The following is a 13,103-nucleotide window of genomic DNA, read 5'->3' as shown; positions in this document are numbered from 1 at the left end:
AGTGTGTGTGTATATATTATATCTTTGGGATTTGTGATACGATCTTCTCTTCTCTCCGAAAAGTTCTAATTTGATTATGATACATCCACCGCAACAATTAAGCTACTCAGAGATCAAACAAGATTAAGATATTGTGAGGCCTTCTGATCATTTAATATATGTATTTCAAAAAACTATCCATGATTCCATAATGATTCGAAGTAATTGAAAATAGGCTAATTAAGGAACTTACGAACCACGTATTAGTTGATACCATTACTTTCCCGAAGGTCGAGAGAGGATCTGGGCCGGGGTGGTCTTCCTTTCTCAATTTTCCTGGCCCAATGCCTATATTTTTACTCGAAATTATCGGTTGAGTTGAAAGCATATATATAACTGCAATCTCTCTCACGACGAACATACTATATACTATAATAATTGGCCAAGATAACATGCAGAAAGCTTTTTATCATGTTTGATTATCGCGTGCTTAAACGACAATGAATGACTTCCAATTACGTAAAGATTAGAGGCGGATTAAGACGATAAAAGAGCTATATACATACACTTACATAATATATGTACATATATATATATATATATATAATCACATAGTATTCTTTCATATAACGAGGTTGTTGGAAGCAGGAGCGAGCATTGGGTCGAAACGTTTGGTGTCTTCTATTTTTATTTATTTCATGTATATATAAATATAACCATATAATAACAAATTAATTATTCATCCAAAAAAGAGAAAAGAAAAGAAAAGGGCGCCATTGGCGCCGACAAACATACGTGCTCCGAAGAACGTCAAACCCAACGCATAGTAATGAAGAGGAAAAACAAACTCCATTGCCATCGTCGTCGCCGTGTGGCCGTCTCTTCCAGTTGCCCTCCCTCCCGCCATTTAAAGCTTCCACATTCTCTCTCTCTCTCTCTCTCTCTGTGTTCGGTTTGGTCGGGTTTCTCAATGTCGTCCACCATTTTTCCTTCTTTTCCTATTCCCAAAACATCTCGATAGTTTATTTATTTATTTGATAATTAATTTGGGAGGAAGTGGGGATTTGACCGTTCCTTTGACCGGAACCGTGAAAGACCGGTACATATATATATATATATATAGCCGTTCAAAGACACGGCCGCACATCTCACGGTAGAAACTCTGGAAGGAGGAGTGGTGTGATAACATATTTTACTGTTTGTTAACTTAAAAATTTTAAATTCGGTTCTCGTAATATACTATTCATATCTTTTTATCTTGTGTGTAATTGAATCACGAACATCCTTGGTTAAAAAAAGAACTCTTACTATAAGAATATGTAATCTATTAAATATATTGATTTGAGCCCATCAAAACCACACGGTCGATGCCACTTGGCCCCACCTTATTCCCAGACCCCACCACTCCTTATTTTATTGCTTAATCTTTTCTTGAGCTGGTCCAGCTAAATCAATATATGTATGGTATTCGAACTCGAGACGACAAGGCGATGAAATGAAACAGCTGTCTGAACTAGGAGTTGGTTGTTTTTTTTTTTTTTTTCCTTTTTTCTCTCTCTTTATCTCTTGGAAACATTATGTATGTTGGTAGAAGAGAACATTGGGAAGTGGTAATAGACCATTCGTACGGCCGCTCGGCTCTTCTTTATTAATGCATATATATATATATATATATATATATATATTTTTTTTTTTTTTGATAAGTAATATATGTGTGTGTATCACATGCATGTTTGGATTTTGTTTTTGTTCTGTTCTTCCAGTCCCTTCTCTGCTCTGCGCTAAAGACCTACAGTACACGCCACCGTATGATAAAGATAAACCTCATCCATCCGAGGAAAAAAAAAAAAAGAAGCCCAATAAATTCACATTATTGGGCCCACATTCACCTTTGGGCTTAATTAAGGTTTGGTGAGCCCAATTTGTTGGACCGAGTCATTCTGTAACTAGGCCCAATAATTACCTGCCCACATGAGAATCTTTCTATTACGATGAATCCCATGAGAATCTCTCATGAGTTGAACTCACCGGAGATTTGAACCCTAATTTCAACAATTTTTAGGAGCTTGTATATGGATGAAGGTGTTTATTTCAACCTAGTGACGAGGACTAACTTGACACCTGAACAGCGATTGGCCTCGACTTATAAGATGACGACTCCAAGGGTTAAGCGAATAGCACCAGAAGTGCGATTGGTTGTTGCTGAATTATGGGGTATTAAGGCCGGGTTGGAGTTGGCATGGGCTCTCCGATTCATACATCGTCGCAGAGGTCGATTCCAAGGTTGTTTGAGAACTAGTTTTGAATCAGGGTGGATGTAATCCTCGCGTTCAAGGGCTGGTTACTCTGGTTCATCATCTCCCAGTGAAGGAGTGGCAGGTTCGGGTCCCTCATATATTCAGAGAAAGAAATTCGTGCACTAACGGATTAACCTACAAGTATGAATCTTTCGTGGTGCTTCAATTCTCCTCCCTAGGATATCAATAATCTCCATCGTGGCAATATTTCTGGGGTTTTCATACCCCGCTCTTATGTAGTTTAATTTTTTCATTAGGACTACGATCCCATATTCACAGGAAAAAAAAATGACGATTCAAGTTACTCTCATTGAAAAATATGTATAATTTACTTTTATTTCAAAATTAGTACAAGGACATATCCGCCGGTCCTACTTAAATGTATCCAAGGTATTGATCTAACAAATCTAGGGCTCTTATTAGAGACATTTATTTTATGATAGTGGGGGTTCGAGCTTGAAACAAAAGTAAAATTAAATTACACAAGATTGAGGTATGGAGATTCTGAATATTATCACAAAAAAGATGATGAATGCCTTTAAAAAGTCCAAAGATTTGCGCACCAATCAGTGTGGCACACGAATTTTCTTCTCTTTTTGGGGATAAAAACCTTTATTATAATTTCTTCTATTTAAACATAGATATCCTAAGTATTGCTCTGGCAAATTTAGAGCCCATGCTTAAGGAAAAGCCGCCTTTTGGGTACTGTTAGAGGATGAGAACTTGATAAGGTACAATTGCATCCATGGCAATACCGCAAAGGGCCCTGTTTCTTGCGGAGTCGTGACCAGGGTAGGGATCACCACGGGAAATAACCACACCGACAAGGCCAATGATGAGTCGTACAATGTGGTGGGCTCTTAAACACTGCCCGAGTCTGAGTGAGCACTCCCTGCAAGACCCCACCAAAACGACATCAGACTCGGCCTGTGTTTAAGAGCCCACCGCATTGCACGACTCATCCTTGGCCTTGTACGGGTAGTTATATTTTATGGAGATCCCAACGCTGTGCTTGATGAACTCTGAAAGCAGTCACCATAAGCCCACCATAACACTCGCGGTATTCGGCATTGCGGTTGACCAGCTCTTGCTCGGATGGGGAGACTAGCTCCTTCGTTTTGATCTGGTTTATTCCCTCCACTGCAGTAACAATTTACAGCCAAAAATGACCAACAGCTACCTGTAAAGTTATCTGGATAACAAATTATATTCTCGAACAAGAGATAGTCGAGAGAAAATAAACTTCAGCTACTAAAGATGTAGTCGAGAGCTTCTGCAGCGCCATAAAGTTCATATGTTTCTTCTAGATATGTGATAGTGTAAGATTTATCGTGCACTTTTCTTAGGTTCCATTGATGAAGTGGAACCAAAATTAACTCAGACGAGTCTATTCAAGGAAGCTTTTTGACCGTGAGTCTTGTAAAAATAGAGATAATTCATAGGATGATAAAATTATTCTGCAGACTGAGTCCACGGGATGTTCCGATACATATAAATGTGCAGTACACAACGAGCCTTGCTGTCGTCTGTTCGGTATTTAAGGAGCTCATTCCAGCAGTAGTTGTCACTGCTTCACCGATCATTATAGAGTAACCTTTAGAGACAGGCATGGCATGATTATAGGACTCTGAAACTTACCAGATTTGCGCTGGTTATTGACACCGGTGACAGCCACTCAGTATAATGTGGCGGGCCACCTCAGATCCCGGATATGAGCTCACAAGCTCATGGTTCCTCGTATCAGCGAACTCATTCAGCCTCGGCTTATAAGGCTTGCTCATTTGTTAAATTTGTGGATGTGTTTTACAATTTCTTTGAAAACATTGAAGTGCCTCTGCTTCTCCCTGATGTCCCCGGAGAGCATGTGGCGGGCAGGACTGTCAATCCCTCCACCTCTCGTACAGATCGCACAAGCTCCTATCCGAGGCCAAGTCCTTGTCCCTGAACTCAAGGCTCCGGCTAATGCTGAGAATCAGAGCGACAGGAAGTATCATCAAGATGGCTTTTTCTCTACCATCCATTGGTGCAACCTAAGGTAACAATGGACCAATGAAGCGGTGGCCAAGGGAACTTGGTTTGTCAACCTGCTTGTCTCCCCTTTATAATGGTACTGTTGCTCTGTGAACTTTGCGAGATTAATTCTGAAAGTCGACGGTCGCCATGAAGGGACCAGCAATGTTTTGGCAATTGCAGTTGCTGGGGACCCATGAATCATGGGCCATACAAGTAATGCAACTTCTTCATGTAGATTCTTTGTGAAGGATAAATCAGGGGAAAAGGAACATAGCTATGGACGAGGATATGCTTGCCAGAGGCGGTTTGTATGTATTTGAATCGGTTATGGCTGCTTCCTTACGACCCATGCTATCTTTCCTTAATCGCTTGGACACTAGTGGCGCCATGGCAAAGACGCCACTCGAACCTGCCTCCATCTTGCTATAAACTTCAATGGATGCAACAACAATCGATCAATCTCACAAGTCACTCACGGCCCCTTAAGATCACTTAGGGCTCTGATACCACTGTTGTTCAATTTTACTGTTTCTGCAGAATTCATTCTCACACTCCCACGGGACAGAGAGAGGTGAAGGAAGAAAGGAAACATATATTCACACTCTGCAGAACAGAGTTTTGAGTACAAGGAACAAAACATAGAAGAGCGACAGAACAGAAACTGCTCTCAAACGTATAAAGAATCTGCAGAACTGCTCCTGCACACATGTCTAACAATCCTTATATAGCTACAAATTAATAAAACTGCTTAACAAACAAAGAAACTACAGACGTTTAACAAAGACACAGCAGCTCTGAGACAACATGCAACACGATTGGAGAAGCGACAACAATGTATAAGAAAAACATTAGCATGACCTGATAATGTGGCTTCACTACAACAGACAGAGAGAGAAAAGGGAGGAGAATTGCAGCAGTGGCTTGAAGGAAAGGGCAGTTTATTGAGGCAGCAATAGAAAGACGAGAGCAAGTTCTTCGCCTTCCCAATGAGAAGGCATGTGTTGTAGTTCACAGAACAATCATGTATTCATGATAGAATCGAGTCTCGAGAAACTTATGGAAATGAATACATTGACAAAGTTTCATTTCGACAAGAAGGACCACGACACGGAAAATAAGCACAAGAGATCACGCAAGCGATTCCTTTTGCTTGGCCTGCTCCTGCAGCAGCTGTTCGCGGACTCTTCTTATCTCGGCTTCCTTCTCCAACCTTTCCTTCTGCAACAACGAAAAGGATACACAACCAATCAACCATCCACCGCGGAAACCCGACTAGATGATTTCAGATGCATCTACATTCCTCAAATGAGTCTTCAACAATGAAAATCAATCCCCACTAGTAGCAATCTCGGTGAAAAATCAAAACTTCATGCGGAATTTCCGACTGATTCACTCGATTGCAGCAACGATGCCTACCCACTTCAAAACCTAATCAAGCTATTGAGGCACGATGAGTTGATTAGGGCAAATCACAGAGTATCTGAATTCCTAGCTAGGAGCAGAACAAATTAGAGCACCCGAGGAGCTCCCGAGATGTAAAGGGAGGCACAATGCGAGCAGCAGAAGATGCAATTGCTAACGGAAGCAACATTGAATTGGAACAATGGGGGGCAGATGAGCAAGAGAGAGGGGGGGAGTGGCAGACCTTCTCGTCCTGATGGAGAGCGATCCAGACGTGGACACGGTCCATGGTTGACCAGAATAGGAAGGCGCCGACGCACATCCCAAAGCCGGTCACCACTCTCACCATCTTCTCCTTCCTTCGTTCCTTCTTCCTCAGTCAGCTCAAGCTCCTCCGTCTGCAGCCCGGCGAAACCCGAAGTCGATCCTTTCGATTCGATTGCCCAGTAGCAGCATTGCCGAGGGGAGAAGATTGCGCAGGCAATTGACGAAACGACGCCGTCTCCGTCTCCTGGGATGGGTACCTCAGCTGGGCCGAGACTCATTTTAGCCCTATTGTCTTAGATGGGCCGGGCTGGGCCAAGCCCAAATTATTAATCTCCTTAATTACCCATCACCTGATTAATTATCGAGAAGTGCGTGGTCTTACATCATATCGGGACCTCCGCATCAATCGACCATCAGGCCGGTCCCGTAAATATTCTGGTGGAAGGGCTAAACACGAACAGATGATGCCGGCAACGCTGCTCCAGGAAAGGAAAAGACTCAGCAGACCAGAAGACAAAACCGAAACCAAAATTTGTCACTTTTTTCTTTGTTTTTCCATGTCATACTGTTACTATGCTCTAGATTTGCATTGATTCCGTCAACTCCCCGATATTGTGAGTTAGAGCATACGCATACATATATATAGCTATATATACATGTCTGTTAGTGTAAGAAACTTACTCTCAGAGTTGCTCTCAACGGCTGAAGCACGGAACCACGCAGTTACAAGTTTATTAACTGAAAATCCACCCAGGACTATGACATAAAGGTCCCGGAAAGTGAAAGTATGAGTCGTTGTCGGAATCTTTCGGCCAAAAGATTATTTACTGGTCCCATGCGAGCACGAGAGATACTTAGACGGAGCAGATGAAGCCCGGTTCCTTGCTCGAAGAGGATTGGCGTTTAGGGAAGCAAAGAACATTGGCATCATAAATTTAGATTCTCTTCTGCCTCTGTCCCTTTGTCATTTGCTTGGACTCTCTCAGAAATCGGACAACCTCTTTGGGTTCTGGCGGTGTCCAATGTTCCATGAGGCTGTCAAGACAGTCCAAATGCAGGAACTTGAGCGCTTGGAATTATGGAAAACGGACACTCCGACAAGACTTGAGCTTCCAACAAATGCCGATTTAATCCAAAGCGTATGTCTCTCTTCGGACCAATGGAAAACGAGAAGCACAAGGAGGAGGAGTCCGTCCATAAGCTATATATTTCACATCATAGACAAGTGTAGTATGATATTTCTATCTTAATGACTAGGTATTAGTAATCAGTACTGCCGATTTTGGAGCTCCATCAAGTAAACAGATCATCAGCATATCTTTCTCGGCCATTTGATTGAGATCAATAGGCTATAGATCGGTGGGATGGGCAATCAAGGTGGCCTTTTCAGGTTCGCCGACAGTGTAGATAAACTTTTCGTGGTGCTGGGGACGTTGGGAAGTGTTGGGGATGGGCTGATGTCCCCGTTGACGATGCTTGTCCTGAGCTTGGCTATTAACGACTATGGTGCGGAGGATGCGTCTTTCTCCAATGAAGTCGTTGACAAGGTAGGCATACTGAGAACTTTCCTTTATTGGTTCTCGAAGAATGTTTTCTTACATATTGCCTGATTCTGTACAGCATGCGCTTCGGCTGTTCATTGTCGCTATTTTTGTCGGAGCATCTGCTTTCACTGGTGAGTTAAATAATTTTATGTTCTCTACTCACCCAGTTCCATTTTTATAGCTCCAAATGGATTTAAGCATAGTTTCCACTCTTGATATCAAACTTTGGTTTTGAATCTTGCATTGCCGGTCCGTTTTGATCATTATACTGTACAATCATTCTGCAGAAGGAATCTGTTGGACCAGGACTGCAGAAAGACAGTCTTCCCGAATCCGAATGGAATACCTAAAGTCAGTTCTAAGACAGGAAGTTGGGTTTCTTGATAGCCAAGATGCTTCCTCCAGCACTTTCCGTGTGGTTTCCGCAATATCTTCCGATGCCCATTCTATTCAGGACGTTATTGCTGAGAAGGTAACAGATTTTAATATCAGATTTCCTCTTATTACTTATGAACACATTCTGATTGCAACCAACAAATGCAGATACCAAACTCCATTGCTCACGTCTCGTCATTCATCTTCAGCCTTGTAGTTGCATTCATGCTCTCCTGGAGGCTTGCCCTTTCTGCTTTACCCTTCTCTCTAATGTTTGTCATTCCAGTGGTCGGGCTGGGGAAGCTGATGATGACTCTAGGGGCAAAATCAAAAGAAGCATACGAGGTTGCTGGTGGAGCTGCAGAACAGGCAGTTTCATCCATCCGAACTGTCTACTCATATGTTGCGGAACGGCAAACTGTGGCTAGATTTAGCAACGCCCTTCAGAGGACTATGGAGCTTGGGATTCATCAAGGCTTCATAAAAGGATTGCTAATCGGGAGTATGGGAATGGTTTTTGCTGCTTGGGCGTTCCAGGCTTGGGTTGGTAGCATGCTCGTCTCCGAGAAAGGTGAAAAGGGAGGAACCGTTTTTGTCGCCGGAATTTGCATTATCATGGGAGGATTGTGAGTATCTCGACTGCGGAATCCTCTTCTTTTCGGATAGTTACAAGCACCATCTTTTATTGGCTCGTGACAGATCTTGCCATGTAACTGTTATTATCTCACCTTTGGGTTGCCTTTCCAGGTCTATCATGACTGCACTGCCGAATCTCTCTTCCATCTCAGAGGGAGTTACTGCTTCCAGCCGAATCTGCGAGATGATCGATCGTGTTCCAGGTATAGACTCGGAAGACCCAAAGGGAAAGACACTCGCATATGTGAGGGGGGATATCGAGTTTAAAGGAGTTGAATTCAGTTACCCATCAAGGCCCAATAACCGTGTCTTAAGAGGGCTTAATCTCAGTGTCCGAGCAGGCACAACAGTCGGTTTAGTTGGAGGCAGTGGTTCGGGCAAGTCCACGGTTATCTCCTTGCTGGAACGATTTTATGACCCAGTTACGGGTGACATTTTTCTTGATGGGCACAAGTTAAAGAAACTGAAGCTGAAGTGGTTAAGGTCCCAGATGGGTCTAGTAAGCCAGGAAACGATTCTCTTCGCCACTTCCATCAAGGAGAATATTCTGTTCGGCAAAGAAGGAGCTCCGATGGAGCTTGTGGTTAATGCTGCTAAGGCTGCGAATGCACATGATTTCATCATGAAGCTACCAGATGGATACAATACTCAGGTAAACGGATAACTATTTCAATTAGGACTTCTCTCAGTTCAGTTAGAATGCAATCCTAATGTAGTTTGGATTAAATGTTCTTACTTTTCGAACTTCAGGTGGGGCAGTTTGGAGTGCAACTGTCTGGAGGGCAAAAGCAGAGGATCGCGATTGCAAGAGCTCTTATCAGAGACCCCAGGATTCTCCTGCTCGATGAAGCCACAAGTGCTTTAGATGCACAGTCGGAGAGGATAGTGCAGGAGGCACTGGACCAAGCTTCCGTTGGAAGGACAGCTATTGTAGTTGCTCACCGCCTTTCCACAATCCGGAAGGCTAACTTAATAGCAGTCCTCCAATCTGGAAAGGTCGTCGAGTCCGGGTCCCATGATGAGCTGATTAAAATGGATAATGGTGTATACGGCAAGATGGTGGAGCTTCAACAGGCAGGTATTGAAAATGAAGCATCTAAGGATCCCATTTATCCGACCGGAAACACGGATCATATTCACCAGAGAGGAATGAGTGCACAGAGTCCCTATTCACTGACTACTGTTCGATACAGCTCCCAAGGCAGCCCGGCCTACTTATATAGCCCTGTGTTCTCCATAAGCTTGACGCCCTCAAATCAGTTCGATGACTACAGCAGAGAAGACTCTGGGAAGGATCATCACCTGAAATCATCACAATGGCGTTTGCTGCTAATGACTGCGCCAGAGTGGAAGCGAGCAGTTCTAGGATGCTTAGGCGCTGTCGGGTTTGGGGCAGTCCAACCTGTTCATGCTTACTGCCTCGGGACGGTCGTATCTATATACTTCCTCAAAGACGGTTCAGCTATAAAATCCGAAATCAAGACTTACATTTTCATTTTCTTAGGACTGACGGTGGTCAGCTTCATCACAAATCTCTTGCAACACTACAATTTCGCAATCATGGGTGAAAGTCTAAGAAGGCGGGTCCAGGAGCAGATGTTGGAGAAGATCCTTACTTTCGAGGTGGGCTGGTTCGACCGGGATGAGAACAAGAGTGCTGCAATCTGTGCAAGGCTCGCGAGTGAAGCCAGTGCCGTCCGATCTATCATTGCCGATCGAATGTCGTTGCTGATTCAGGTGTTCTGCAGCGCCACGCTCGCATTCGTGTTTGGTTTAATAGTCACATGGAGAGTAGCCATTGTGATGATTGCTATGCAGCCTTTTCTCATTCGGAGCTTCTACTCCCGGAGTGTACTGATGAAGAAAATGTCCGAACGAGCTCTTAAGGCACAGACCGAAGGATGCCAGCTCGCCAGCGAGGCCACGATCCATCACAGGACGATCACGGCCTTCTCCTCTCAGACCCGAATGTTGGGTTTGTTCCAGGAGACTTTAAGAGGTCCAAGGAGGGAGAACATCAAGCAATCCTGGTTCTCAGGTATTGGGTTGCTCGGTTCCCAGTTTCTGACGACTGCATCCATTGCTCTTACTTACTGGTACGGTGGGAGGCTGATGAACCAGGGACTCGTTGCCCCGAAGCACCTCTTTCAAGCTTTCTTCATACTCATGAGCACCGGCAAGAACATTGCTGATGCAGGAAGCATGATGAGTTCTGATATCGCGAAAGGTAGCAATGCTGTCAAGTCAGTCTTCGCTATCTTGGACCGGGCAACCGAGATCGAGCCTGAAGATCCAGAAGCGGTTGTGGTTCAAGAGACCATCGAAGGACGCATCGAACTGAAGAATATATTGTTCTCTTATCCAGCGAGACCGGACCAGTATATCCTGAATGGTCTGAGCCTCAAAATTGAAGCGGGAAAGAGAGTGGCCCTTGTGGGGCAGAGCGGTTCAGGCAAGTCTACGATCATCGCGCTGATTGAAAGATTCTACGACCCTATAAAAGGACAGGTGCTGGTAGATGGGCAGGACATCAAGAGCTATAAGTTGAGAACATTGAGGTCTCATATTGCACTCGTGAGCCAAGAGCCCACTCTTTTCGCAGGAACCATTCGCGAGAACATTGCATATGGAAAGGAGGATGCAACTGAAGCTGAACTAAGGAAGGCAGCTAAACTCGCAAATGCGCACAAATTTATAAGGTATGAAACCTTAATTACAGGTGCAGCATTACGTCTAGTGATTGATTAGCATCACCCTTTAGTTCCAATATTGACAATGCTGTTGTACATAATGCAGTTCTATGAAAGACGGGTATGATACTTATTGTGGGGAGAGAGGAGTGCAATTATCGGGTGGGCAGAAACAGAGAATAGCAATTGCTCAGGCGATACTGAAGAACCCGGCAATCCTTCTGCTGGATGAAGCCACAAGCGCGCTGGACAGTGTGTCAGAGAATCTGGTTCAGGAGGCGTTTGAGAAGGTCATGGTGGGGAGGACGTGCGTCATTGTGGCTCATCGACTCTCCACCATACAAAGCTCCGACACGATAGCTGTGATAAAGAATGGGAAGGTTGTCGAACAAGGGTCACACAGGGAATTGATCTCGATCGGGAACCGGGGCTCTTACTACTCGCTGATCAAGCTACAGGGCAGTCAATCTCCCTGAGAGCAGGAGACAGTTGATATGTGAGCTTCGGTTAAGCAGATGCTGTAAATTTTAATTAGTCCTTATAATACATGGGAAGTAGTTCTCTCTGTCATGGATTATATAAGAAAATATGGTTTTGAATAAGTTAGGAATTAGCAGAGATTGACGAACGCCTTTTCCTTTGTTCCAAATATGTTCTGGACAACAGATTTTTGTTGTAGACAACAAAAAACAATGCGAGAGAACCTCACCAAATGTGCAAAAACTGAGCTACAGATCGTGGAATATGGAAGTTTATATTCCGTTAGAAATCTCCTATATCAGTAGGTACTAGGAACTGGTAGAAAAGTGAAGTTTTGGTCTGGTCTTTGGGTCGATGACGAGCCTTTGAGAGCTCTGATCAGTGGACCTCTTGTTGAAAGAGACAGTTCCCTTTTTCCAAGTGATGTTCTTAATAATGATATGGTTCTCGTAATTTGCATAACATTTCTGTGGTTCTTCCTCAGTCCATCCTTGACTGCACGGTTGGTATCCCGAGGTCATCTACTCCGGGAAATGACGATTGCATTGTTTGGAGATACTTTCAAACTGACAGTACTCAATGACGATCGAACATACTTTTCGATCGCATTGTTTGGAGATACTCAACGTTTGGAGATACTTCCTCAGTCCATACTTTTCGACCATTTGAACAGCCTATACTATTTGTTGCGGGAGAGATCTGTCCAAGTCTGGTCGAATTGGAGTTGGGCATGGAAGGCTCCTACTCATCCTCGTAATAACATGTTTCTATGGCAGTGCTGTCACCAAATAATAGCTACTGCTTTTGTATTGCCCAAGAAAGTTATTAGGGCAGTAGAGCAAAAGTGCAAAAGCTTTCTGTGGAAAGGGGGCAATAGAGATGCTAGGGTAGCTAAAGTGGAATGTGGTCTGCAAGCCAAAAGCAGAAGGTGGGCTAGGGATCAAGGATATTGAGATATGGAATATTGCTTGCAACCTGAAACTTATTTGGCTTTTGCTAAGCAACGCAGGATCCTTATGGATAGCTTGGGTAAATGCATATCTCATCAGGGGTAGAAGCTCAAGACACCTGATTTTTGCTCTTATGCCTGGAGGAAATTATTGAAGCTTAGAGAAACTGGTTACCCCCTCATCAAGCAAAGATTGGGGGATGGAAAAGATACTTTATTTTGGTATGACAATTGGAAGGAATGCTGTCCCCTAATCAACGAAAGCTATAGACGGAGATAGGGGATTCCCTTTATGCAACAGTAGCAGCAACACAAGGTGATACAAGGTGGATCAATAGACAGATCAGAGATATTGGAAGAAAAGAAATTCCAAAAATTCTTTAGGAAGTTCAGCTCTGCACTGAGAAGGACATTGTGATCTGGGCAGCAGAGAAGAATGGGAGATGTACCATTATAAGTGCATGGAATGAAT

General features: G+C 43.7%; 2 protein-coding genes across 3 annotated transcripts; one reads left to right on the top strand and one right to left on the bottom strand.

Annotated features, from left to right (window-relative positions):
* Nucleotides 1-5,206: 5,206 nt before the first annotated feature.
* Nucleotides 5,207-6,153, bottom strand: LOC116209953. 2 transcript variants are annotated; one of them, XM_031543713.1, is made up of 2 exons: nt 5,935-6,153; nt 5,207-5,507 (listed from the first exon to the last, which is right to left on the bottom strand). In XM_031543713.1, exons 1-2 carry the CDS (start codon nt 6,037-6,039, stop codon nt 5,418-5,420), a joined length of 195 nt encoding a protein of 64 aa, XP_031399573.1. In that variant the 5' UTR covers nt 6,040-6,153; the 3' UTR covers nt 5,207-5,417. The 2 variants fall into 2 exon arrangements, 1 of the variants encoding a protein (XP_031399573.1); XR_004157383.1 differs by having other exon boundaries at nt 5,211-5,726; nt 5,935-6,095.
* Nucleotides 6,154-6,834: 681 nt separating this feature from the next.
* Nucleotides 6,835-12,147, top strand: LOC116210124 (putative multidrug resistance protein). The gene is made up of 7 exons (XM_031543938.1): nt 6,835-7,504; nt 7,578-7,632; nt 7,789-7,973; nt 8,045-8,502; nt 8,624-9,164; nt 9,263-11,211; nt 11,309-12,147. The coding sequence occupies exons 1-7, from the start codon at nt 7,322-7,324 to the stop codon at nt 11,676-11,678; spliced, it is 3,741 nt and encodes a 1,246-aa protein (XP_031399798.1). The 5' UTR covers nt 6,835-7,321; the 3' UTR covers nt 11,679-12,147.
* Nucleotides 12,148-13,103: the final 956 nt, after the last annotated feature.

This window comes from Punica granatum, chromosome 6 (assembly GCF_007655135.1).
Source record: "Punica granatum isolate Tunisia-2019 chromosome 6, ASM765513v2, whole genome shotgun sequence".
Lineage (NCBI taxonomy): Eukaryota > Viridiplantae > Streptophyta > Magnoliopsida > Myrtales > Lythraceae > Punica > Punica granatum.
The sequence above is the reverse complement of the archived record's forward strand: the minus strand, read 5'-3'. Positions and strand labels throughout refer to the sequence as shown.